Source organism: Mandrillus leucophaeus, unplaced genomic scaffold, assembly GCF_000951045.1.
Source record: "Mandrillus leucophaeus isolate KB7577 unplaced genomic scaffold, Mleu.le_1.0 Scaffold844, whole genome shotgun sequence".
NCBI classification, from domain to species: Eukaryota; Metazoa; Chordata; class Mammalia; order Primates; family Cercopithecidae; genus Mandrillus; species Mandrillus leucophaeus.
The window spans coordinates 618,754-645,138 of NW_012109186.1; the positions used below are offsets into that span (position 1 = coordinate 618,754).

Here is a 26,385-nt window from a genome sequence, read left to right on the forward strand (position 1 = left end):
AAGCTGTGATTATGCCATTGCACTCTAGCCTGGATGACAGAGTGAGATGCTGTGTCTATTTTTTAAATAAGAAAAAAGAATTCTCAGCTACTTTTTTTTCATTCATCACTTTGAAATATATTGTCACACTGCCCTCTGACCTCTTAAGTTTTTGATGAGAAATTAGGTGATGATCTTATTGAAGATTTTTTGTATGTGTTGACTTGCTTCTCTCTTGCTGCTTTCAATATTCTCTTCGTCTTTGGCCTTTGACAGTTTGTGTGTAATGTGTTTTGATCTATATGTATTTGAGTTTATTCCAGTTTGAGTTCATTCCTGTATTTGTAGATTTAAGTCTCTCTCCTTCAATTTGGGAAGTTTTCCACAATTATTTCATCAAATAATTGTTGCTTCTTTCTTTTTCTTTTCTCTTTCTGTGACTCTCATAATACATAAGATGTTCTTCGTGATGGTTTTCCTCGCATCCCTTTTTCTTTTTTCACTTTAGTTTTTTTTTCCTTTTTGATCTTCAGACTTGATGATTTCAGTTAATATCTTCATATTCGCTGATTCTTCTGCCTGCTCAAATCTGCTATTAATCCTCTTTTGATTGGGCCATATTTTCCTATTTGTGATTTTTTTTTAATACTTTAAGTTCTAGGGTATATGTGCACAATGTGCAGTTTTGTTACATAGGTATACATGTGCCATGTTGGTTTGCTGCACCCGTCAACTTGTGTGATTTTTTAAAAATTGCATATTGGGCATTTGACTGTTATAACTTGGTAACTCTGCATGTAAGGTTCTCTCCCTTTTCAAGAGTTTGCTGGGGTTTTAAAATATATATAAATTGTAGTAGACCTATTGTTTTAAGACTCCCCCACATTATTTTTTCAAAGAGTGTTCTTGTTGTGTGTCATCACTGAAGTCTCTGTCCCTGTCATTCATGTTCAACTAATGTTTTGAAAGATTTTTTTGAATGTCTGCTGGGTGTGGTGGCTCGTGCCCATAATCCCAGCACTTTGGGAGGCTAAGGCAGGCAGATCACCTGCCTTAGGAGTTCGAGACCAGCCTAGCCAACATGGTGAAACCCTGTTTCTACTAAAAATACAAAAAATTAGCCAGGCATGGTGGCACGTGCCTGTAATCCCAGCTACTTGGGAGGCTGAGGCATGAGAATTGCTTGAACCCCGGAGGCAGAGGTTGCAGTGAGCCAAGATTGTGCCATTGCACTCCAGGCTGGGCAACAGAGCAAGACTCTATCTCAAAAAAAAAAAAAAAAAGGTGTTTTGTTTTGTTTTTTTAAAAAATGCCTGCTCTCTCTGTTTGTAGATTGACTATGCTGGTGCACTCCTTTAATCCATAACTAGGCTTCCACTAAACCTAAAGATAAGCCTGAGGGGATAACTTAAGATTTTAATAAAGATCTTTTCTGAGCATGTATTTTGCCTGGACATACATATGGCTTTCTGAATTATCCTATATACCTGGCTGCTTTTGAGTGTCCCAAATTTGAAAAGCAGCTGGGTGTGGTGGCTCATCACCTGTAGTCCCATCTACTCTGGAGGCTGAGGTAGGTGGATAGCTTGAGCCCGGTTGTGTGAGACCAGCCTGGGCAACATTGTGAGACACTGTTTCTACAAAAATAAAGACTAGTTGGGTCTGGTGGTGCACACCCACAGTCCCAGCTACTTTGGAAGTTGAGGTGACTGGATCGGTTGAGGTGTCTGGATTAGTTCAACCCAGGAGTTCAGTGCTGCTGTGAGCTATAATTACACTACAGCACTCCAGCCTTGGTGACAAAGCAAGACCCTGTATCTTGGAAAAAAAAATTCCAAAAGTATCCTATCTCCAGCTATTTGTGCCTTAGGTGGTGTTTCGGGTGTGTTCTCCTGTAATGCCTTGCCCCGGGCCTCTACGGGTCTGTCATCACGTTGCAATTGTTGTGTGTATGTGTGTTAAAGCTGTTCTTGCTGTCTTTCTCACCAGAGCTCTGAGTTAGGTGAAGAAAAGATGAGAGCCTTATGTCAGTCCTTCCAAGTATCCTTCAGACAGGTTAGATGACATTTACACAATAATTTGTAAATAACATCTGCTTTGCTCCCTCTGGTTTGTGGGAGGATATTGGAAAACAGGGTGCTGCTGCTTTGAGACTTAAACTGTCACCTTCTGGTATGTGGTGGGGCAAGGGCAAGTAAAAATGCTGTAAAACGTTCCTATTGTATTGAAGATGGCTTTTTTTCTTTTTCATTATTTTAGAGACACAGTCTTGCTATGTTGCCTGGGCTAGCCTCAAATTCTTGGGCTCAAGTGATCCTCCTGTCTAGGCCTACTTGTTTGTACTATAGGCGCTCACCACCATGCCTGGCTAAGATGTTGTTTTCTTGATTGGATATTTGCTTGGTTGCTGTAAACCTTTGACTATGTTCCAGAACTCTGACAAAGTTGGTTCAGAAAGTTTCTACTTGTTTCTAAAATAGTTCTGTGTTGTGACTAGAGCTTGGAGCTTCCTAGTCTATTGTTTTGTTGATATCTACATTTTCCCTTCTTTCTTTTTTTTTGGAGACAGTCTTATTCTGTCACCCAGCTTGGAATGATGCAGAAACATGATCACTGTAGCCTGGAATTCCTGGGCTCAAGCAATTCTCCCACTTCAGCTTTCTGAGTAGCTAAAAGTACAGGAGCAAGCTAATCTCTTCATTTTTGATAGTTGTTTTCCCTGGGTATAGAATTCTAAATTGATACTTTTAAGAAATCTCTTTAAAGATGTTACTTCTTTGTGACATTTTGTTTGTTATCTTTCTCCTTTTTCCTTCATCTTTGCTCCTCTGCATGCACCTTTTATTTCTTGAAAAGATAGTTTTAAAAGATTTTTCAGTGATTTTAAGATTTTCTTTTAATGCCTGGCTTTCGGAAATTGAAGATTTTTATTTTCTTTGTTTATCCTGCTCTGGATTCCTTGAACTTGTTGCATCTGTGAATTTATAGTTTCATCAAACTTTTGTTTGTTCGTTTTAGAGACAGGGTCTCACTCTGTTGCCCAGGCTGGAATGCAATGGTATGATCATTGGTCACTGTAACCTCAAACTCCTGGGCTCAAGAGATACTCCTGCCTCAGCTTCCCAAGTGGCTAGGACTAGAGGCATGCCCTATTGCTAATTTTAAAAGTTTTTCGTAGAAACAAGGTCTTGCTATGTTGCCCAGGCTGGCCTCAAACTTGTGACCTCAAGTGATCCTCACACCTTGGCCTCCCAAAGATCTTGGATTACAGGTGTGAGCTACCACATCCAGCTTCTGTCAAATTTTTTGGAAAGTTCACATCATTATTTTTTTCAAATAATTTTTTCCTGTTCTGTTTTTCTTTGAGACTTACATATTATGCTCTTCAATATTGTTCCATAGGTTTCTTATTTTCCCCCGTCTATTTCATTTTGGATAGTTTTTCTTGCTTTGTCTTCAGTTTTGTTGATCTTTTCTTCTGCACTATTATGATATTAATCCACTTAGTGAATTACAGTGTACCATAATTTTCATCACTAGGAATTCCATTTAGTTTTTTAAAATATCTTCTATTTTTGTTTTCATTGTGTTCATATTTTCAGTGTTTGGACTTTTTTTTTTTTTTTTTTTCTGAGACGGAGGCTCGCTCTGTCACCCAGGCTGGAGTGATCTTGGCTCACTGCAACCTCCGCCTTCTGGGTTCAGGCGATTCTCCTGCCTCAGCCTCCCGAGTAGCTGGGACTACAGGCGTGTGCCACCATGCCCAGCTAATTTTTAATATATTTTTAGTAGAGGTGGGGTTTCACCATGTTGCCCAGGCTGGTCTCAAACTCCTGAGCTCAAGCTATTCACCTACCTCTGCCTCCCAAAGTGCTGGAATTACAGGCGTGAGCCACCACACCCAGCCTATTTGGGCATTTTTAATCAGCTGTCTCACTTTACTTGTCTGCCTATTTCATTATTTCTGTTACTTCTTGGCCCATTTTTGTTGACTCTTTTTTTCCCTGGTTATTCTTCATATTTTTTTTCTTCTTGACAAACCTAGTAATGTTTTATTTAAAAGTTCAGTTTAATTTTGAAGCTTTTAAAAAAGCCTGGTTAATGCGTTTCTTCAGTACTCTTTAATTTACAAATTGCTTTCTCCCACTGCTAAGGTTTGGTCCCTTTGTGGTCTCTACTGAATGCCCTGGGTTATACATGAAGAGGCTACTGTGCCTCCTCTGAAATCAAATGCCTCCCAGTACCATGTGATCGCTGGGAGCTGTTTAGCTCACAGCTTCTTGGTCTTGCTCTGCCTGGCTTCACAAAGTTTCACTCCTCATGTGTGCATTTTAATGTTCAGCCATGACTCACAGTGAATCCTGTCTCGATTTTGAGTTCTTTTTGTGTGGCTCTTTTTTCTTTGTAGTCTGCCCTGCAACTTCAGTCATCTCAGCCTGATCTTTGTTTCTTCAACTTAATATATCTCCAGTGCTCTCCTTGGGAATCGTTTTTCCCTGATCCTTTAGGCACCAATTCAAGGGGAATATAGGGGTCTTCTTGTTGGTTTTCCTACTTTCAGGGATCAGGGTCCTGTGGTGTCTTTATTCAATGTCTGAAAAAAATTTTTTTCGTATATTTTGCCCACTTTTCTACTTGATTACAGCAGGAAGGTAAACCTGGTTCCTAATAAACTATCATGACTGGAAGCAGAAGTTTGGCTCAACCTTTTAATATTTTGGTCAGGTGATTTTTTTCCTTTATTTTCCCTTCAATTCAGATATGGGAGACATTTCATGTCTGTATTTATTTTTACTACACCTTAAGTGATTATTTGTCCTAAGTTTTTCTCCTATTTCATTGCTGTGTATTTATTATTTTTTAAATTTCAGCTTCTAGTTTAGATACGGGGTGGGGGGTGCATGTACAGGTTTGTTACTGGGTGTATTGTGTGATGCTCAGGTTTGGGGTGTGGATCCCATCACCTTGGTAGTGAACATAGTACCCAATAGTTGTTCAGCCTATGCCCTCTTCCTTCCCTCCCCCTCCAGTAGTCCACAGTGTCTGTTGTTCCCATGTTGATGTCCATGCGTGCTCAGTGTTTAGTTCCCACTTGTGAGAACATGTGGTATTTGGTTTTCTGTTCTTATGTGAATTTGCTTAGATTTATAGCCTCTAGCTGCATCCAAGTTGCTGTAGAGGACATGATTTTCTTCTTTATGGCTGCATAGTATTCTGTGGTGTATATGTACCACATTTTGTTTATCTAATCCACCATTGACGGTCACCTAGGCTGATTACATGTCTTTGCTATTGTGAATAGCATGGCATGAACATAAGAGTACTTGTGTCTTTTTGGAAGAATGATTTATTTTCCTTTGGGTGTATACCCAGTATTGTTAGTTAAATAAAGTTTCCTTGTATTGTAGCTTGAGTGCATAAACAGATCTACTTAGTCACTAATAGGTAGATGATTTCTTTATAACTTATTTCCTCCTACATTTAGGATGAAGATACACTAATCCTCAGTCCTGAAGACAGCACTTAATAAAAAAAGTATCATCAAGTCACTGATTAATATTGGTTCAGAAATCTTAATTAAAGCCTTGTATATTAGTTTTTTATTGCGGCATTAAAATGTACCACACACTTAACCTCTTAAGACAAATTTATTGATTTGTCTCACAGGTCAGGAAGTTGGGAATGGCTTAGCTGAGCATGGCTCTACTGGGTTTTCTGCTTAGTGTCCCACCAAGCTGAAATTAAGATGTTAACTCGAGTTTTTCTTTCACGTAAGACTTTGTATCCTTTTCCAGTTCACTTGTTGGCAGAATTTAGTTCCTTTCAGTTCTTACACTTAGGTCCTTAGCTACTAGAGTTCTCGCTCCACAACATGGCAGATTGCATCATCTTTGAGATCAATAGGAAAGCATTTCAGTCTTTTAAGGGGCTCACTTTGATTAGGTCAGGCCCACTAGAATATCTCCCTTTTGATTAAATCAGAGTCAGCTTATTAGTGGGCCAATTATGCGAATGATAGCCCAATTATATTTACAGGTCTCAACCATACTCAGAAGGTGAGGGGATTATGCAAGGTGTTTATATCAGATGTCGGTAATTCTGGGGCCACTTCAGGATTCTGTGTACCACACCTTGTAAACAGGATAAGATATTTAGGGAATCTTCCATTTTTATATAATGGCTTTACCCCAGTGATATGAAGCTACTACACATCCAGGTTAGGACACAGTAATAATTTAGTGAATACTTAACCTATGCCAGATACTTTGCATACATTGCCTTATTCAATCTCCAGAACAACCTTGTGGAAACTATTGATAATCGTTCCCAGTTTGCAGATTCAGACACAGAAGCTAAGAGGGTTTAGATAGCTTGATGAAACGGAATTTGGGTCTAAATGGCCTATGCTATTTTTGCTTCACCACACTATTTCTCAGTGTTAATCTTGGTTTTGGATATCACAATTTTATGTAAGTACAATATCTATTCAGATAATTTACTGCAAATCTGTGACTTGTTTGTAGTTTTTTGGATGTGACAATGATCTTATGGTTTTACAAAGAGGAAGTATCCTTTTAAAGAGACATTTACAAACATTTTATAGATGATATTGCATACTTTCTTGTGTTTGCTCCAAAATGATTTGTGGGATCTGGGGAGTTGGACAATGGGTAAGATGCTGTCAGTGAAACAAAACTGGCCTTAAGTTGATAATTTTTTTTTTCTTTTGAGACGGAGTCTCACTCTGTCACCCAGGCTAGAGTGCAGTGGTGCAATCATGGCTCGCTGCAACCTCCACCTCCCAGGTTCAAGCAATTCTCCTGCCCTAGCCTCCTTAGTAGCTGGGACTACAGGTGCGTGCCACCACGCTTGGCTAATTTTTGTTGTTGTTGTTGTATTTTTAGTAGAGACGGGGTTTCACCATATTGGCCAGGCTGGTCTCGAACTCCTGACCTCATGATCCGCCCACCTCGGCCTCCTAAAGTGTTGGAATTACAGGTGTGAGCCACCGCGCCTGGCCTTAAGTTGATAATTTTTGAAGCTGAGTGATGGGTAATAGGATTTATTATTATCTTCCATCTACTTTTTTGAAAATTTCTATATTGAACATTTAACAAATTCATTTGTTACTAGTTTCAATTGTAAATAAGAAAAAAAGTTCCTAAAATTTTATTTCTTCCCCATCGTAATGTTTTTGTTTTTAAAATTTTTTTAAGTTTTTTTTTTTTTTTTTTTTTTTTTGTTGAGATGGAGCTTTTGCTTTTTCACCCAGGCTGGAGTGAAGTGGCACGATCTCGGCTCATTGCAACCTCTGCCGCCAGGTTCAATCGATTCTCCGGCCTCAGCCTCTGGAGTAGCTGGGAATACAGGCAGCCACCACCAGCCTGGCTAATTTTTGTATATTTTGTAGAGACAGAGTTTCACCATGTTGGCCAGGCTGGTCTTGAACTCTTGACCTCAGGCGATCCACCCCCGTCAGCCTACCAAAGTGTTAGGGTTATAGGAGTGAGCTACTGCACCCAACTGCATAATGTTTTTGTGATTTTAAAATCACAAGTTTCTATTTTTTTTTCAGTGGAACCATAAAACTGTTTATTACAAGCATTTCTTTTACTAAACTAGTATTTTGTAATGTTTAAGAGCATGGACTCGGGGGATCAATCCTCTATGTAAATCTCAGTGTCATGATACTCAATAGTTGTATGACCTTGTGCAGGTTACTTAACTTCTCTGTCACTCAGTTCTTTCATCTGTCAAATGGTAATACTTGTACCTATCTTATGTAGTTACTGAATATACTATGTAATGGGTAGAGATTAGGATAAGACAGCAAAAAATATATGCAAGCATACACTTGTTACCTGTGTGCATATATTATATCTACTTAAGTTTTATTTTAAATAAGGAACTTGTGATAATTGTTTCCTTTTTGTAATTAGAAGGTATTATATGTTCCTATCATGATTTTTGAGCCTGTGGTTCCGAAACCAGTGTTTCTAAATGTTTTTTCTTTTCACACCATGTATTCATAGTGTTTTTCAGTGGTAGTCGTGTTGACATTCTGAGTCGTACAGTTCTTGTTTGGGACTGTCTTTCACATTATAGAATGCTTGTATTTGCCTTCCCTTCCTCCTACATTAAATACCAGCTCTGACCAATAATTATGACAATCATAAATACGATTGCACATTTTCAAATATCCTCTAGAAGAATAGAACTATCTTTTGTTGGGAGCCACATGTTCATTCAAATTGTAATGGTACTACCGTAGATTAGTTTGGAGTTCTCCTCCTCCTCCCCACTCCTCCCTCTTTTCTTCTTCTTCTTTTTCTTATTTCTTTTTCTTCTTCTTCTTTTTTTTTTTTTTTTTTTGGCATAGTAACCAGCAACAGGGAACACTGCTTTTTTCACAACTCTGCGTAATAAATGTGTGTCGAAATACCCAGGCTGAGATCTGTTGAGCTAAATTACTGACATTATCAAAGTGATTTAAAATTTTTTGGAGAGTTTTGATTTTAGAAGACATAAAACCCTGGGCTCTGTCCTGGCTTTATTGAAGCAAAATAGTGGTGTATTAGTCCTGAGATTGGGTAATTTATAAAGAAAAGAGTTTTCATTGACTCACGGTTCTGCAGGCTGTGCAGGAAACATAGTGGCTTCTGCTTCTGGGGAGGCCTCGGGAAGCTTCCAATCATGGCAGAAAGCAAAGGGGGAGTGCGGCACCTCACATGGTGGGAGCAGGAGCAAGAGAGTGAGGGAGAGGTGCTGCACATTTTTAAACAACTGGATCTTGTGAGAACTCGTTCACTGTCACGAGAATAGCACCAAAGGGGATGGTGTTAAACCATTCGTGAGAAATCCACCTTCATGATCCGACCACCTCCCACCAGGCTCCACCTACAACACTGGGGATTACAATTGACATGAGATTTGGTGGGTACACATATCCAAATCATACCAATTGGATTTGTGGTATGGGAGTAAATGTGTCTATATTTTGGAAAATCTCCCTTAGTAAGAATGACCATTGCTTGAATGATTTCTTTGAGCTTACCTATCAACAACTCCTTTTCTTGTAGGTGATAGAAATTGAAGATGCTTCACCCACCAAGTGTCCAATAACAACCAAGTTGGTTTTAGATGAAGATGAAGAAACCAAAGAACCTTTAGTGCAGGTTCATAGAAATATGGTTATCAAATTGAAACCCCATCAAGTAGATGGTAAGAAACTATTAGATGATTCCATAATTTTTAGTTAAATTTTACCAATATTTGGATGTGAGGCAGCTGCCTTACATCCTGCTAAGTGCTGGAGGTAAATTGTTGATTGTGGCGGGTAATCCACAATCCCCCTGCCTTTATGGAGCTCATAAACAAATGAGGAAGAAAAAAATTGAGTGATTGCAAACACAATGAGTATTATAAAAAGGGAGAGAAGTGCTGCTTAAAAATGGGTAGATATAGCAAGTGGGTTTCACCTAGTTAGCAAAGATTGGCCTAAGGGCAGCTAGGGATTGGGAAGAGCTGTAGCTAGCTAAAAGCCTGTTTTAGAAATGCTATTTCAGCCATTTTCAGGTATTTTTAAAATAATATTCCTACATTTGTATTAGAACAATACCAAACTGTTCCTACCCTCTGCTTTATTAGAGTTGAATCAGTAAGTCAGTTTTGAGTGTTTATGTGAATTAATTAGTAAGGGAGGTTCTGTAGTTCCTACTTTTTGAGTTGCTAGGCCCCTTTCTTTCTCAATGTTTACTATTGAATAAAGGAAAAGATGATGAAATTATCTCCTGGTTTTTTTCTTTTTTCCTGATTGACTCAGTAAACTCAAAGGTATTTTTGATAGGAAGCCATTCTGTCTTTGGATAAAGTTGTCCTCTTTTTACAAAAATTATTATTATTATTTGAGATGGAGTCTCACTCTGTCACTCAGGCTAGAGTACAGTGGTGCTATAACAGCTCACTGCAATCTCTGCCTCCTGGCCTCAAGTGATTCTCCCAACTCAGCCTCCTGAGTAGCTGGGACTGCAGGTGCACACCACCACCACACCTAGCTTATTTTTTGTTTTAGTAGAGACAGGGTTTCACCATGTTGGCCAGGCTGGTCTTGAACTCCTGACCTCAAGTGATCTACCTGCCTTGGCTTCCCAAAGTGCTTGGATTACAGGCGTGAGCTACTGTGCCCGGCCATGTTTCTCTTTTAGAGTATTCTTATGTTTCTTTGAACCATCTCAGGGAATAGAGAACATCTGCTGTGGATAGCTTAGAGAGGATGAAGGAAAGTCCCCCTGTCCTGTATTTGTGTTAACTTGTTTCTGGTTTACTTTGGTGGGAAAAAATCCCATTTACATATAAGAAATTCTTTAGCTAAGTGTTTTCTTTAATGCTGTTTCTTAGAAGTTTTGGTTATGTTTTTGATGTGTTTATATAAAGGAAGTTTTTAACTTGGACCTTTAAATTTAACTTAATGAAGCTGTTATTTTTAGGTGTTCAGTTTATGTGGGATTGCTGCTGTGAGTCTGTGAAAAAAACAAAGAAATCTCCAGGTTCAGGATGCATTCTTGCCCACTGTATGGGCCTTGGTAAGACTTTACAGGTAAGAGCTGAAGAATATGAAAGTATCCTGTTTTTGTGGATTCATTAATATATATTGGATTCTATTATGTTTCAGGCACAGTCGTAGGGGCTGAAGATAAAGCAGTGAACAAGAATAACAAGATCTGTCTCCAAGGAGCTTATATTCTAGTGGAGGAGAGAGCTGCTAATCAAATAAAAAATATGTACTTTCAGAAAATGAATGTTAAGGGAGGATATTGAGTTAGGAAAGGCATCTTTTAGGAGGTAATGTTTGAGCAGAGGTCCTAATGAAGCGAGCCTGTGGGGTTTCAGGTATGACCAACAACTGCAAAGATTCTAAAGTAGAAATTAACTTTTTTTTTTTTTGCAACTTTTAACGGCTTATGATGTTAAAGTAATGAGAAAAGTAAAGTATGATGTAAAGTATCTTTTACTATTAAAATTACTGCATTTCCAAATGGCAGGAGTTGTAACAGATGTAAAATTGGTGAATGTATTTGTACTTTTAAACTATAAAGTAATTATAGATTTAATGGGTCAGAACACATTAAAGTGGAAAAATATTATGTAACATGATTCTCTTCTAAATGAGCCATGGTATTTTCTGAAAGACTATAGGGACATTTTATGGAGACCTAGGACTTAGTATTGGTATGGGATCATTTTATACTATTCACATTGCTCATAGAATCATGGAGCTTTAGAGAGAGCCTGATGCATCATCTGTTTGAACTTCTGCATTTTACTATCTCTTTCCCTCTGCCTTGCCTGGTTTGGAAATTCTGGCAGTTTGGTTGGTTGCTTTATTGTTTAAAGCAAAACAAAGCTATAACATTGTAAGATTGCTTAATTTATTACGTTTTTTCTGGATATTTACGAAGGTGACAATCTGTTTTCTTATAGGTGGTAAGTTTTCTTCATACAGTTCTTTTGTGTGACAAACTGGATTTCAGCACAGCGTTAGTGGTTTGTCCTCTTAATACTGCTTTGAATTGGATGAATGAATTTGAGAAGTGGCAAGAGGGATTAAAAGATGATGAGAAGCTTGAGGTAACTTATTTTAAATGTTTTCTATTATTAAAATAGTCACATGAAATTCATATCGTAAACTGTTTTTAATTACTAGCGATGCATATTTCAATGGGAATATTTAGTATTCACATGTTTTTAGTAGCTACTTAAAAAAATCTTTATTTCCCCACAAAAGGTTTCTGAATTAGCAACTGTGAAACGTCCTCAGGAGAGAAGCTACATGCTGCAGAGGTGGCAAGAAGATGGTGGTGTTATGATCATAGGCTATGAGATGTATAGAAATCTTGCTCAAGGAAGGAATGTGAAGAGTCGGAAACTTAAAGAAATATTTAACAAAGCTTTGGTTGATCCAGGTAAGGTATTAATAGAGAGTGACATAAAGAAGCAAGTTGAATCAAAGATGTGTTTATATTTTATTTAACAAATACTAATTGCACCACTACTAAGTATCTGGTCTTTGTTTTGGTTATCCTTCAGGTTTTTACCTTTTAAAAAATTCTTAGTATTTCAATAAGATAAAATCACCCTTAATGTCGCCAGCTGTTAAGAATTTATTTGCTGAGTCTGAAAGTGTTTAGGGTTTTAGGGGATACTTTGTAAACACTTAAAAATGCATCAGATGCCTGTGTTGCAATCAAAGATTCTTCCAGCTATCCAAATACTAGGTGAGAACAAGAGCTCTCTCCATATCCTGAAAACAGTTTGTGTCTTTCCAAACTTCATGTCATTAGAAGAATTGCTGCTTGCTTATCTCCTTTTAAGGGGCCATCAGTGTGAAAGGTTAGTATTTTCAATACTGTCTATCCTTATGGGATAGTAATCTGATGTGAGAGCCAGATGTTGATATATTTGACACTTGGAAAAGCAACACGTTGTACTGTCTGCAAAACTAAAATTAATTTTTAATCTACGATTATTAATTTGTGCAATTTTTTCTTCATATGTTTATCTTGTCATATCATATTACTTTAAGACACTATTGAGGTTTTATTTTTGTTGAGAAAGTCTGGGTAATTGTCATTGTCAAAGTGATAGTAATCTTTAGAATCCATGGCTTTGCCTCTTTTTTAAAGATAATGAGGTAGTTAATACATAGCAAAATAACTGCCATCACAAATCTAAGGCCTAATAATAAGTTTATCTTTTTCCCACGATTAAAATAGGTGTCTAAAAATCCTGTGGCTGGTTTATTGTTGAAAAATTATTATAAGCTAGTGTCTAGTATCATTGTAGCAGATTTTTTCCACAAGATTTCCTTGAAATTGTTTAATATAACAATTTCAGGTGCTTAGTGTACTTATTTGTTCATGAAAAAATGAAAGAAAAAAATTAAAGCTTCTAACACGAAGGGTAACATTTGTCATTGCCATGTTTTATCATTTAGTGACATTTAAAAAAAATTTTGGCTGGGCATAGTGTTGCACGCCTGTAGTCCCATCTACTCGGGAGGCTGAGGCAGGAGAATCGCTCAAACCTGGGAGCTGGAGGTTCCAGTGAGCCAAGATCGTGCCACTGCTCTCCCATCTGGGTGACAGAGCAAGACTCCATCTAAAAAAAAAAAAAAAAAAAACTTTTTATTTTGGAATAATTTTCTGTTTACATGAAAGTTGAAAAGGTAGTGCAGAGAGTTCCCATATACCCAACATCTGGTTCCTCCATTGTTAACATCTTACATTGCCATGGTAGATTTTTCAAAACTAAGAAATTGGCCCATTGTTGACACATTATTATTAATAACTTGAACTGCATTTGTAGTGCACCAGTTTTTCTATCTGGGGTACTACATTGTATTTAGCTATCATGTCTCTAACAGTCTTCTGGTCTATGAGAGTTTCTCAATCTTTATTTTTTCATTATCTTATCAATCTTAAGGAGGACCGTCCAGGTAGATATCCTGTAGAGTGTTTACTAATCTGAATTTATAGTTTTTCTTGTGATTAGACTGAGATTAGACTGAGGTTTTGAAAGAATATGCCAGAGGTGACATACCCTTTTGTCACATCATACCTCATATCGGGGGTACATGATAAGCACATGCTGTCACTGATGATGTTAATTTTCATCACTTGGTTATGGTAGAGTTTGTCAGGTTTCTCTCCTGTAGAGCTGCTACTTTTACCTGTCCCTCATCTGTTCATTGGAATCCAGTCACTCGGTCTAGCCCACCTGAATGCAAGGATGGTAGAAATTAAGCTCCATCTCCTATAGTGGGTAGTATCTACACATCAAATTTGGATTTTTTAAAGAAAAATGTATCTTTTCTCACCCATTTATTTTAGCCTTTGATTTATATAATTATATACTCATCTATTTTTAGTTTGTGCATTGGACTATAAACCATTACTACTTTTTTTTTTGCTCAAATTGTTTTACCTTGGCCATTGGGAGCTTTTTTTAAGGTTAGGTCCTCTACCCTTTGATATGTCCCTATCCTTTTGGCTTTGAGCACTTTATTACTTTCTGGCATTACAGGATGCTCCAGGTTCATGTTATGTTGTCCCGGCCCCAGAGTCAGCCATTTCTTGAAGACATCATGGTTCCTTTTATTGAAAATTGACATTTACAGATGTAAACACACCCATATAATTTGCAAATATATCCTTCCATTCTGTGAGTTGTCTTTTTACTTTTTTATGTAATCTTTTTAGTACTAATCTTTAAAATTTTGATGACAGTTAATTTACCTATTTTTTCTTTTGTTGCTTTTGCATTTAATGCATATCCACGTATTCATTGCTTAATCAAAGGTTATGAATTTTTTCACCTGTGTTTTCTGATTTTATAATTCTAGCTCTTGTATTTTATGTTTATGATCTATTTTCAGTTTATTTTTGTATATGGTATGAGGTAGGAGTCCAACTTCATTTTTTGCATTTTGATATCCAGTTGTTCTAACAACATTTGTTGAAAAGACTATTCTTTCTTCATTGAAGAGTCTTGACACCATTATTGAAAATCAATTGACCATAGATGTATGTGTTTATTTCTAGGCTCTCAATACTATTTTATTGATCTATATGTCTGTTCTTATGCCAGTGTGACATTGTTTTAATTACTGTAGCTTTGTGGTAAGCTTTGCAATCAGGAGGAAGTCCTACAGCTTTATTTTTCTGTCTCAAGGTTGTTTTGCTATTTGAGGTTCCTTGAAATTTTAATTTCCTCAAAGAAGCTAGCTGGGATTCTGTTAGATATTGCATTGAATCTGTAGATTAATTTGAGGAATATTGCCATCTTAACAATATTAAATCTTCCCCTCCATGAACATCTAATTTCTTTCCATTTATTTAGATTTTTAATTTCTTTTAGTAATGAAATGTTATTTAAGTCTTTTAATTTCTTTAGCGTACAAGTCTTGGACATATTTTCTTAAATTTATTACTAAATATTTTATTCTTTTTGAGCCTATTGGAATTGAAATTGTTTTACTTTTATTTTCAGATAGTTCTTTGTTAGTATATAGAAATACAACAGATTTTTGTATTCTGATTCTGTATCCTGCGATTTAGCTGAGTCCATTTATAAGTTCTAATAGTTGTGTGTGTGTGTGTGTGTGTGTGTGTGTGTGTGCACGTGATTTAGGGTTTTCTATTAAGAAAATCATACAGTCGATGAGTAGAAATAGTTTTACTTTTTCCTTTCCAATATGAATGTCTTTAACTTCTTTTTCTTGCATAATTGCCCTGTTTAGAAATTTCCATATAATGTTGAATGTAAGTGGTGAGAGCAGTTGGTTGTCATGTTTTTTATCTCAGGGAAAGCTTTCAGTTCTCCACCATTAAGTATGACATTAGCTGTGGATTTCTAATAGGTGTCTTTTATCAAGTTGAGTAAGTTATATTTTTTGTTTGTTTTGATAATTAAAAAAATAAATACCTAGATTACCCTTGTTAAAACTTAAGCGGGGCTGGTTTCTCCATTAGGTTTTTTTGGAAGTTCTTCAAGAAACTGAAGCTCTACTTCTATTTTCCTTTCCAGAGTATATATGAGTATTAGAGATAGTTCCTCTGCCATAGCTGGGTAACCATCTACAACAAGAATCTTCTAATATCCATCATGTATAACATGGAATATATTAAAACTGTAGTAAGTTTTAAGGTTTAGTGGTAGTATTTAGATATAATTTTCTTTGCCACAGAAGTCTAAAGTGTCAGGATCTGTTTAGTGGTAGTATTTAGATATAATTTTCTTTGCCACTGAAGTCTAAAGTGTCAGGATCTGTTAAGTACTTCTAAATTTATTAGAAGGGATCTGTTAAGTGTAACACTTAATTTTCCAGTACATGTTTTCCATTTTCTGCCCAATTTATTTTCTCTGATTTGGAACAAATTAGTGGTAGTGAAGAATCATACAAATGGCAGCAGAGTATGTGAAGACTGAAGTTTGGGTGTAATGTCAAAGAAAAGTCCAAATTGAAGTTCAAGATGGAAGCAAAATGTCAGAACCAGACAGTTTTGGGTATGAGATTCTTAAGGATGAGCTGAGGTCGTAAACTTAAAAGGTAGGCTATTAGATCAGAAGCCTGGAAAATTGGGAGTATGTATTAGGATTGGAAACAGTATTTAGAGCTGACCAGAGTTAAGATAGTAGTGTTCATCTTTGAACTTAGCTGCTCTGGTTATCTATTGCTGCATAACAATTATCCCAAGCTGCTCTGGTTATCTATTGCTGCATAACAATTATCCCAAGCCTTAGTAGCTTAAAGTGACAAGAATCAGCTGGGTGCAATGGCTCACACCTGTAATACCAATACTTTGGGAGGCCAAGGCAGGAGGATTGCTTGAAGCTGGGAGTTTGAGGCCAGCCTGGGCAACATAGTGAGACCCCATATCTTAAAAAAAAAATAATAATAATAAGAGAATTAACCAGGTGTGGTGGCACACACCTGTAGTCTCAGCTATTCAGGAAACTGACATGGGATGATTGCTTGAGTCCAGGAGTTCAAGGAAGCAGTGAACTATGATCATGGAGATCGTAATCATCACGGCGTGTGAGACCCAGTTTCTTGAACAAGAAAGTGACAACATTTTGTTACCTTTCCTATTTCTACTGGATCAAGGATTTAATAGAGGTTTACTTGGACAGTTCTAAACATTTTATCAACTTTTCTCTTTATGGTTTTTTATGTAAAAAATTCACCAATAGGTGGCAATGTAACACTGAAAAAGAATTTACATTTAACTATAATAGTATGTGACAAAACCTTTATTTGACCTTTCTTCCCTAATTTACCATTTGTTTTGAGGCATATTTTTCTACTTAATGTACTTAAACTGATCTGGTGGAGTTTTCTAATTCACATTACTGTTTTTAGAAGAATGTTCCACATTTTGTAGCTTGAGAGGACATAATTTTTATGTGTATGTGTGAATGTGCATATGCACAATATTAATTCAAGGTACTCTTTGCTTTGAGCAATAAGATAGATCTATGTAGTTTTATAAAATAATGACAAGTTTCCATAGGGTATTGAACTATCTTAAGTTAACATAGTCTTTTAGTCACACTTGATTTTTTGAACAGAAGAAATTCTCTTCAAGTCTTTCTCTAAATTCCTGTTCTTCTGCTCTCCAGAGCCTCATGACTGCCATTCCCCCTGTAGTTTCTGTATAAGTATTTCTAAGTGTAGGTATTTTGAAACCCTCCTATCTCATATATATATGTCATTGTTTGGGAATGAAGTTTTCTAGAAAGTATAAAAGGTAACTAAAACATTTCATTTTATGTATTTTATGTATGTATGTATGTATGTATGTATTTAGGGGGCAGGGAGATGGGGATCTCATTCTGTTACCTAGGCTGGAGTGCAGTAGCATGATTATAGCTCACTGTAGCTTCAAATCCTGGGCTCAAGTGATCCTCCCAGTTCAGTCTTCTGAGGAGCTAAGACTACAGGAGTGTGCCGCCATGCCCAACTAAAATTTTTTTTTTTTTGGTAGAGACAGAGTCTTACTGTGTTGTCCAGGCTGGTCTTGAACTTCTGACAACACCCAGATAATTATTTGGAGATAAGGATCTCACTGTGTTACCCTGGCTGGTCTCGAACTCCTGACACACAACTAATTTTTTGGAGATGAGGGTCTTGTTATGTTGCTCAGGTTGGTCTTGGTCTCCTGGCCTCAAGCAATCCTTCTGCCTCAGCCTCCTGAGTAGTAGCTGGCATTACAGGTGTGAACCACCACGGCCAGCTAAAACTTACTCTTTTCGAACATTAAAAATACTTATTTGTAATTTTTTATGTTAGTAAATGTTATATACATTCCTATCTTATAATAATTCATATTCTATTTAATATGATGAATAACATGTTTGATATATGAATAACAATTTAACTTTTTCATTGACTGAGGGTTATTAATGAGTGCATTTACTTTTATTTTATTTTATTTATTTATTTTTTTATTTTTTCGAGGCAGAGTCTCACTGTGTCGCCCAGGCTGGAGTTCAGTGGCGCGATCTTGGCTCACTACAAGCTCCGCCTCCCGGGTTCACGCCATTCTCCTGCCTCAGCCTCCTGAGTAGCTGGGACTACAGTCGCCCACCACCACGCCTGGCTATTTTTGTTGTTGTTGTTTTTTTAGTGGAGACGAGGTTTCACTGTGTTAGCCAGGATGGTCTCAATCGCCTGACCTCGTGATCCGCCCGTCTCGGCCTCCCAAAGTGCTGGGATTACAGGCGTGAGCCACCGCGCACAGCCTTTTTTAATTTTTTTTATTTTTTTTAATTTTTTTTATTTTGGAGATGGAGTCTCGCTCTGTCGCCTAGGCTGGAGTGGCAAGATCTCGGCTCACTGCAAACTCCGCCTCCCAGGTTCACGCCATTCTCCTGCCTCAGCCTCCCGAGTAGCTGGGACTACAGGCGCCCACAACCACACCCAGCTAATTTTTAAAAAATTTTTAGTGGAGACGGGGTTTCACCGTGTTAGTCAGGATGGTCTCAATCTCCTGACCTCGTGATCCGCCCGTCTCGGCCTCCCAAAGTGCTGGGATTACAGGTGTGAGCCACCGCACCTGGCCTACTTTTATTCTTAATTCTTCTAGTTCTTCAGATATCCTTACTAACGATAGGGCTACCACTCTCCTTCCATTGCCATGCTAACAAATAGTTCTTTTAAGTTAAATTATAAAAGTAATACATATCCTTAAGCAAAATAAAAACAGAAGAAAATGTTGTATATTGAAAAGTAAAAGTTCCCTACCTCCTAGTCCCATTATTGTTTCATTTACATCCTTATAGGAATTTTTTGTGCTTACAGAAGCATGTATTTGGTATTGCAACATTCAGGTGGTCCTCAAAGCCACCCTCAGGCTTAATAACTCATTAGAAGGACTCACAGAACTCAGAAAATCCATTAGACTCATGGTTATGATTTATTACAGCAAAAATACACAAATAGGATCATAATATAGACAACTATTCTGTAACATACTCCTTTTTATTTAATAATAGATTTGTCATATCTTTCAAGGTTTGCACATAGAGATATGCATCTTTTTCAGATTATTATTTATTTTATTTTTCTATAAGTTATTGGGGTACAGGTGGTATTTGGTTACATGAGTAGGTTCTTTAGCGGTGATTTGTGAGATCTTGGTACATCTATCACCTGAGCAGTATATACTACACCATATATGTTGTCTTTTATCCCTTGCCCTCCTCCCAATCTTACCCCCAAGTCCCCAAAGTCCATTGTGTCATTCTTATGCCTTTGTGTCCTCATAGCCTAGCTTCCACATATCAGTGAGAACATTTGATGTTTGCTTTTCCGTTCCTGAGTTACTTCACTTAGAATAATAGTCCCAAGTCTCATCCAGGTAATTGCAAATGCTGTTAATTTATTTCTTTTTATGGCTGAGTAGTATTCCATCGTATATATATGCCACAATTTCTTTATCCACTCATTGATTGATGGACATTTGGGCTGGTTCCACAATTTTGCAATTGTGAATTGTGCTGCTATAAACATACATTTGCAAGTATCTTTTTCGAATAATGACTTCTTTTCCTCTGGGCAGATTCCCAGTAGTGGGATTGCTGGATCAAATGGTAGTTCTACTTTTAGTTCTTTAAGGAATCTCCACACTGTTTTCCATAGTGGCTGTACTAGTTTACATTCCCACCAGCAGTGTATAAGTGTTCCTGATGGCTGCATCCACACCAACATCTATTGTTTTTCGATTATGGCCATGCTTGCAGGAGTAAGGTGGTATCGCATTGTGGTTTTGATTTGCATTTCCCTGATCATTAGTAATGTTGAGCATTTTTTCATATTTTTGTTGGCTATTTGTATATTTTCTTTTGAGAATTGTCTATTCATGTTCTTAGCCCACTTTGTGATGGGATTGTTTGTTTTTTTCTTACTGATTTGTTTGAGATCGTTGTAGATTCTGGATATTAGTCCTTTGTCAGATGTATAGATGGTGAAGATTTTCTCCCACTTGGTGGGTTGTCTGTTTACTCTGCTGACTGTTCCTTTTGCCATGCAAAAGCTCTTTAGTTTAATTAGGTCCCAACTATTTATGTTTGTTTTTATTGCATTTGCTTTTGGGTTCTTGATCAGGAAATCCTTGCCTAAGCCAGTGTCTAGAAGGGTTTTTCTAATGCTATCTTCTAGAATTTTAATAGTTTCAGGTCTTAGGTTTAAGTCCTTAATCCATCATGAGGTGATTTTTGTATAAGGTGAGAGATGAGGATGCAGTTTAATTCTCCTACATGTGGGTAGCCAATTATCCCAGCACCATTTGTTGAAAAGGGTGGCTTTTTCCCCACTTTATATTTTTCTTTGCTTTGTCGAAGATTAGTTGGCTGTAAGTATTTGGGTTTATTTCTAGGTTCTCTATTCTGTTCCATTGGCCTGTGTGCCTATTTTGGTGACTGTGGCCTTTCAGAATAGTTTGAAATCAGGTAGTGTGATGCCTCCAGATTTGTTTTTTGTTTTTTGTTTTTGTTTTTGTTTTTTGCTTAGTCTTGCTTTGGCTATGCGGGTTCTTTTTTGGTTCCATATGAATTTTAGAATTGTTTTTTCTAACTCTGTGAAGAATGATTATGGTATTTTGATGGTGATTGCATTGAATTTGTAGATCGCTTTTGGCAATATGGTCATTTTCACAATATTGATTCTACCCATTCATGAGCATGGGACGTGTTTCCATTTGTTTGTGTCGTCTGTGATTTCTTTCAGCAGTGTTTTGTAGTTTTCCTTGTAGAGGTGTTTTGAATCCTTTGTTAGGTATATCCTATCTTATTTATTTATGTATATATGTATGTATGTATGTATGCAGCTATTATAAAAGGGGTTGAGTTCTTGATTTGATTCTCTAGTTGGTTGCTGTTGGTGTATAGAAGAGCTACTGATATGTGTACATTAATCTTGTATCCGGAAACTTTGCTGAATTCTTTTATCAGTTCTAAGAGCTTTGTGGAGGAGTCCTTAGGGTTTTCAAGGTAAATGATTATATCATCAACGAACAGTGATGGTTTGACTTCCTCTTTACTGATTTGGATTCCGTTTATTGCTCTGGCTGGGACTTCCAGTACTATCTTGAAGAGGAGTGGTGAGGGTAGGCATCCTTGTGTTGTTTCTGTTCTCAGAGGGAATGCTTTCAGCTTTTCCCCATTCAGTATTATGTTGGCTGTGGGTTTGTCATAGATGGCTTTTATTACATTAAGATGTGTCCCTTGTATGTCGATTTTGCTGAGAGTTTTAATCATATAGGGATGCTGCATTTTATTGAGTGCTTTTTCTGCATCTATTGAGATGATCATGTGATTTTTTGTTTTTAATTCTGTTTATGTGGTGTATCACATTTATTTACTTGGATATGTTAAACCATCCCTGCATCCCTGATACGAAACCCACTTGATCATGGTGGATTATCTTTTTGGTATGTTGTTGGATTCAGCTAGCTAATATTTTTGTTAAGGATTTTAGCATCTATGTTCATCGAGGATTTTGGTCTGTAGTTTTCTTTTTTGGTTGTGATCTTTCCTGATTTTGCTATTAGGGTGATACTGGCTTCATAGAATGAATTAGGGAGGGTTACTTCTTTCTCTATCTTGTGGGATAGTGTCAAAAGGATTGGTACCAATGCTTTGACTGTCTGGTAGAATTCTACTGTGACTTGGTCTTGTCCTGGACTTTTTTTTTTGAGACGGAGTTCACTCTTGTTGCCCAGACTGGAGTGCAATGGCATGATCTCGGCTCACTACAACCTCCGCCTCCCGGGTTCAAGCACTTCTCTTGCCTCAGCCTCCCGAGTAGCTGGGATTACAGGCATGCACCACCACGCCCAGCTAATTTTGTATTTTTAGTAGAGACAGGTTTTCTCCATGTTGGTCAGGCTGATCTCGAACTCCCGACCTCAGGTGATCCACCCACCTCGGTCTCCCAAAGTGGTGGGATTACATGCCGGAGCCACCGTGCCCGACCTGGACTTTTTTTTATTGGTAATTTTTAAATTGCCATTCCAGTCTCGCTGCTTGTTACTGGTCTGTTCAGGGTATCTAATTCTTCCTGATTTAAGCTAGGAGGGTTGTATTTTTTCCTGGAATTTATCCATCTCTTGTAGGTTTTCTAGTTTATGTGCGTAAAGGTGTTCATAATAGCCTTGAATGATCTTTTATATTTCAGTAGTGTCAGTTGTAATATCTCCTGTTTCATTTCTCAGTGACTTTATTTGGATTTTCTGTCTGCTTTTCTTGGTTAATCTTGCTAATGGTATATCAATTTTATTTATCTTTTCAAGGAACTAGCTTTTTGTTTCATTTATTTTTTGTATTTTTTTGTTTTGTTTTGTTTTGTTTCCATTTCATTTAGTACTGCTCTGGTCTTGGTTATTTCCTTTCTTCTGCTGAATTTGGGTTTGGTTTGTTTTTGTTTCTCTAGTTCCTAGTGACCTTACATGGTCTGTTTGTGCTCTTTCGGACTTTTTGAGGTAGGCATTCAGGGCTATGAACTTTCCTCTTAGCAGTGCCTTAGCTGTATCCCAGAGGTTTTGATAGGTTGTGTCATTATTGTATTCAGGTCGAAGAATTTTTTAATTTCTATCTTGATTTTGTTTTTGACCCACTGCTCCTTCCGGAGCAGGTTATTTTCCATGTGTTTGCGTGGTTTTGAAGGTTCCTTTTGGAGTTTATTTCCAGTTTTATTCCACTGTGACCTGAGAGAATGTTTGATATAATTTCAGTTTTCTTAAATTTATTGAGGCTCGTTTTATGGCCTATCATATGGTCTGTCTTGGAGAAATTTCCATGGGCTCTTGGATAGACTGTATATTCTGCGGTTGTTGGATGAAATGTTCAGTATATATCTGTTAAGTCCATTTGTTTCAGGTTATAGTTTAAATCCTTTGTTTCTTTGTTGACTTTCAGTCTTGATGACCTGTCTAGTGCTGTCAGTGGAGTGAAACCCTCCCCTGATTATTTTGTTGCTTTTTATCTGATTTCTTAGGCCTATTAGTAATTGTTTTGTAAATTTGGGAGGTCGAGTGTTAGTTGCATCTATGTTTAGGATTGTGATCTTTTCCTGTTGGACCAGGCCTTTTGCCATTATATAATATCCCTCTTTGTCTCTTTTAATCACTGTTGCTTTAAAGTTTGTTTCGTCTGATATAAGAATAGCTACCCCTGCTCGCTTTTGGTGTCCATTTTCATTAAATGTCTTTTCCCACCCCTTTACTTTAAGTTTATGTGAGTCCTTATGTGTTAGGTGAGTCTCCTGAAGACAGCAGATAGTTGTTTGGTGAGTTCTTATGCATTTTGGATCTTTTATTTATTTATTTATTTATTTATTTATTTATTTATTATTATTATTATTTTTTGAGACAGAGTCTTGTTCTGTCACCAGGCTGGAGTGCAGTGGCGATCTTGGCTCACTGCAACCTCCGACTCCCGGGTTCAGGCGATTCTCTTGCCTCAGCCTCCCGAGTAGCTGGGATTACAGGTGCGTGCCACCACACCCAGCTAATTTTTGTATTTTTAGTAGAGACAGAGTTTCACCATGTTGGCCAGGATGGTCTCGATCTCCTGACCTCGCGATCCACCGCCCAAAGTGCTGGGATTACAGGCATGAGCCACCGCACCCGGCGGCTCTGTATCTTTTAAGTGGTGCATTTAGGCCATTTACATTCCATATTAGTATGGAAATGTGAGCTACCATTGCATTCATTATGCGCCTTGTTGCCTGCATACTTTAGGTTTTTCATTTTGTTTTTTGGTTTGGTTTTTTAACTTGTATTTTTGTTTTATAGGTCCTGTGTGATTTATACTTTAAAGAGGTTCTGTTTTGATGTGTTTCCAGCATTTGTTTCAGGATTTTGAGCTCCTTTTAGCAGTTCTTGTAGTGGTGGCTTGGTAATGGCAAATTCTCTCATTTGTTTGTCTGAAAATGACTGTATCTTTCCTTCATATATGATGCTTAGTTTTGCTGGATACAAAATTCTCAACTGATAATTGTTTTGTTTGAAGTGGATGAAAATAGGACCCCAATCCCTTCTAGCTTGCGGGGGTTTCTGCTGAGAAATATGCTGTTAATCTGATAGGTTTTCCTTTATAGGTTACCTGGTGCCTCTGTCTCACAGCTCTTAAGATTCTTTCCTTCGCCTTAACTTTGGATAACCTGATGACAGTGTGCCTAGGCGAAGATATTTTTGCGATGAATTTCTCACGTGTTCTTTGCGCTTCCTGTATATGCATGTCTAGGTCTCTAGCAAGGCCAGGGAAGTTTTCCTTGATTATTCCCCCAAATATATTTTCCAAGTTTTTAGAATTGTCTTCTTCCTCAGGAACACTGATTATTCTTGGGTTTGGTCGTTTAACATAATTCCAGACTTCTTAGAGGCTTTGTTTGTATTTTCTTATTCTTTTTTCTTTGTCTTTGTTGGATTGGGTTAATTTGAAGACCTTGTCTTCGAGCTCTGAATTTCTTTCTTCTACTTGATCAGTTCTATTGCTGAGATTTTTCAGAGCATTTTGCATTTCTAAAAGTGTGTCCAATGTTTCCTGAATTTTTGATTGTTTTTTGTTTATGCTATCTGTTTCCTTGAATATTTCTCCCTTCACTTCTTGTATCATGTTTTGGATTTCCTTGCATTGGGCTTTGCCTTTCTCTGGTCCCTCCCTGATTAGCTTAATAACTAATGTCCTGAATTCTTTTTCAGGTAAATCAGGGCTTTCTTCTTGGTTTGGATCCATTGCTGGTGAACTAGTGTGATTTTTGGGGGGTGTTGACGAGCCTTGTTTTGTCATATGACTAGGGTTGGTTTTCTGGTTCCTTCCCATTTGGGTAGGCTCTGTCAAAGGGAAGGTCTAGGGCTGAAGCCTGTTGTTCAGATTGTTTTGTCCCACAGGGTGTTCCCTAGATATAGTACTTTCCCCCTTTTCCTGTGGATATGGCTTCGAGTGATTGTTGTCTCTCTTCTGGGTCTAGCCACCCATCGAGTCCACCCGACTCCAGGCTGGTACTGGGGTTTGTCTGCACAGTGTCCTGTAATGTGAACCGTATATGGGTCTGTCAGCCATGGATACTAGCGCCTGAACTGGTGGGGGTGGCCCAGGATGCAATGGACTCCATGCTGGTCCTTGGCTTTGCTGGTTTAATGCTCTGTTTTTGTGCTGGTTGGCCTCCGGCCAGGAGGTGGCGCTTTCCAGAATGCATCAGCTATAGTAGTGTGCGTGGTAGGCGGGGCCCTAGAACTCCAAAGAGTATTTGTTCTTTGTTTTCTGCTATCAGGGTAGTTAGGGAAGGACCATCAGGTGGGGGCGGGGGTAGGCGTGTCTGAGCTCAGCCTCTTCTTGGGTGGGTCTTGCTGAGGCTGCTGAGGGGGTTAGGGTGAGATTCCTAGGTCACTGGAATTATGTACCTAGAAGGATTATGGTTGCCTCTGCTGAGTCATGCAGTTTGTCAGGGAAGTGGGAGGAAAGCCAGCAGTCACACAGGCCTCACCCAGCTCCCACGCAAACTGAAAGGCTGGTCTGTCTCACTCCCACCGTGCACCTCTCCCCCCCCCCCCCCCCCCCCCGCCCCGCCCCACCACCGAAACAGCCCAGATTGTGTTTCCTGGGGGAGGGCGAGTCTGCCTTGAAAACTTGCCAGAGGCTTTCCACCTCCAAGCTGCAAAAGAAAGGGCTTTAGTTCATCCCCCACCTGTGAAGTCTGCAATCTGGATTTGCACCCTCCCCCAGAGTTCTGGCCGCCAGGCTTCTTGCCCCATTCAAATTGTTAAGGAGTTCAGCTACAGAAGTCCTTCTTCCTGTGGAGTTTTATCCCCTGCTCTGATGGCCACCCTCCTGATGGATCCCTGTGTTGCCAGGCAGGAATGGGCTGCTTGGGGATCCAGCGAGCTCCCAGTGCCGTTCTGCTACTTCCTCTACCCCTGTGTTTCGCTTGGCTTGGCTCTCTAACTTGACTCAACTCCAGGTAAAGTCGGGAATTTCTCCTGCAAACAAACCTTCAGCTTCGCCAGTGGGGGTGTGTCTACATTATTAATTTTAACTCTGTGACTTATTCCATTATTCCATGGTTTAAGCCCCATTTACCAGATCCCCTCTGAAAAATTTTTAGGTTGTTTTCAATTTTCCTGCATAACAAACCGTGCTATGGAGAACATTCTTTTGTGTATCTTTGGGTGCCTGTGGAAGAATATCTTTGGGACCAATTCCTAGAAATTGAAATATGGGTCAAAGGGTTTGTACATTTTGCATTTTGATAGTTATTGTAAAATTGACTTCCAAAATGTTTGATACTAGTTTAGACACCCACAGAGTGTATGAGAGTACCCATTTCAACGCATCCTCATGGAT

General features: G+C 38.1%; 1 protein-coding gene across 4 annotated transcripts in view; it reads left to right on the top strand.

Annotated features, from left to right (window-relative positions):
- The window catches only part of ATRX (alpha thalassemia/mental retardation syndrome X-linked), a 280,335-nt gene that overhangs the window by 133,372 nt on the left and 120,578 nt on the right, over positions 1-26,385 (top strand). For all 4 annotated transcript variants that reach the window (XM_011968463.1, XM_011968465.1, XM_011968464.1 and 1 more), the window contains 4 exons: positions 9,060-9,201; positions 10,467-10,576; positions 11,461-11,607; positions 11,765-11,942. In XM_011968463.1, coding sequence (XP_011823853.1) covers positions 9,060-9,201; positions 10,467-10,576; positions 11,461-11,607; positions 11,765-11,942 — 577 coding nt within the window. The remainder of the gene's footprint in view (positions 1-9,059; positions 9,202-10,466; positions 10,577-11,460; positions 11,608-11,764; positions 11,943-26,385) is intronic.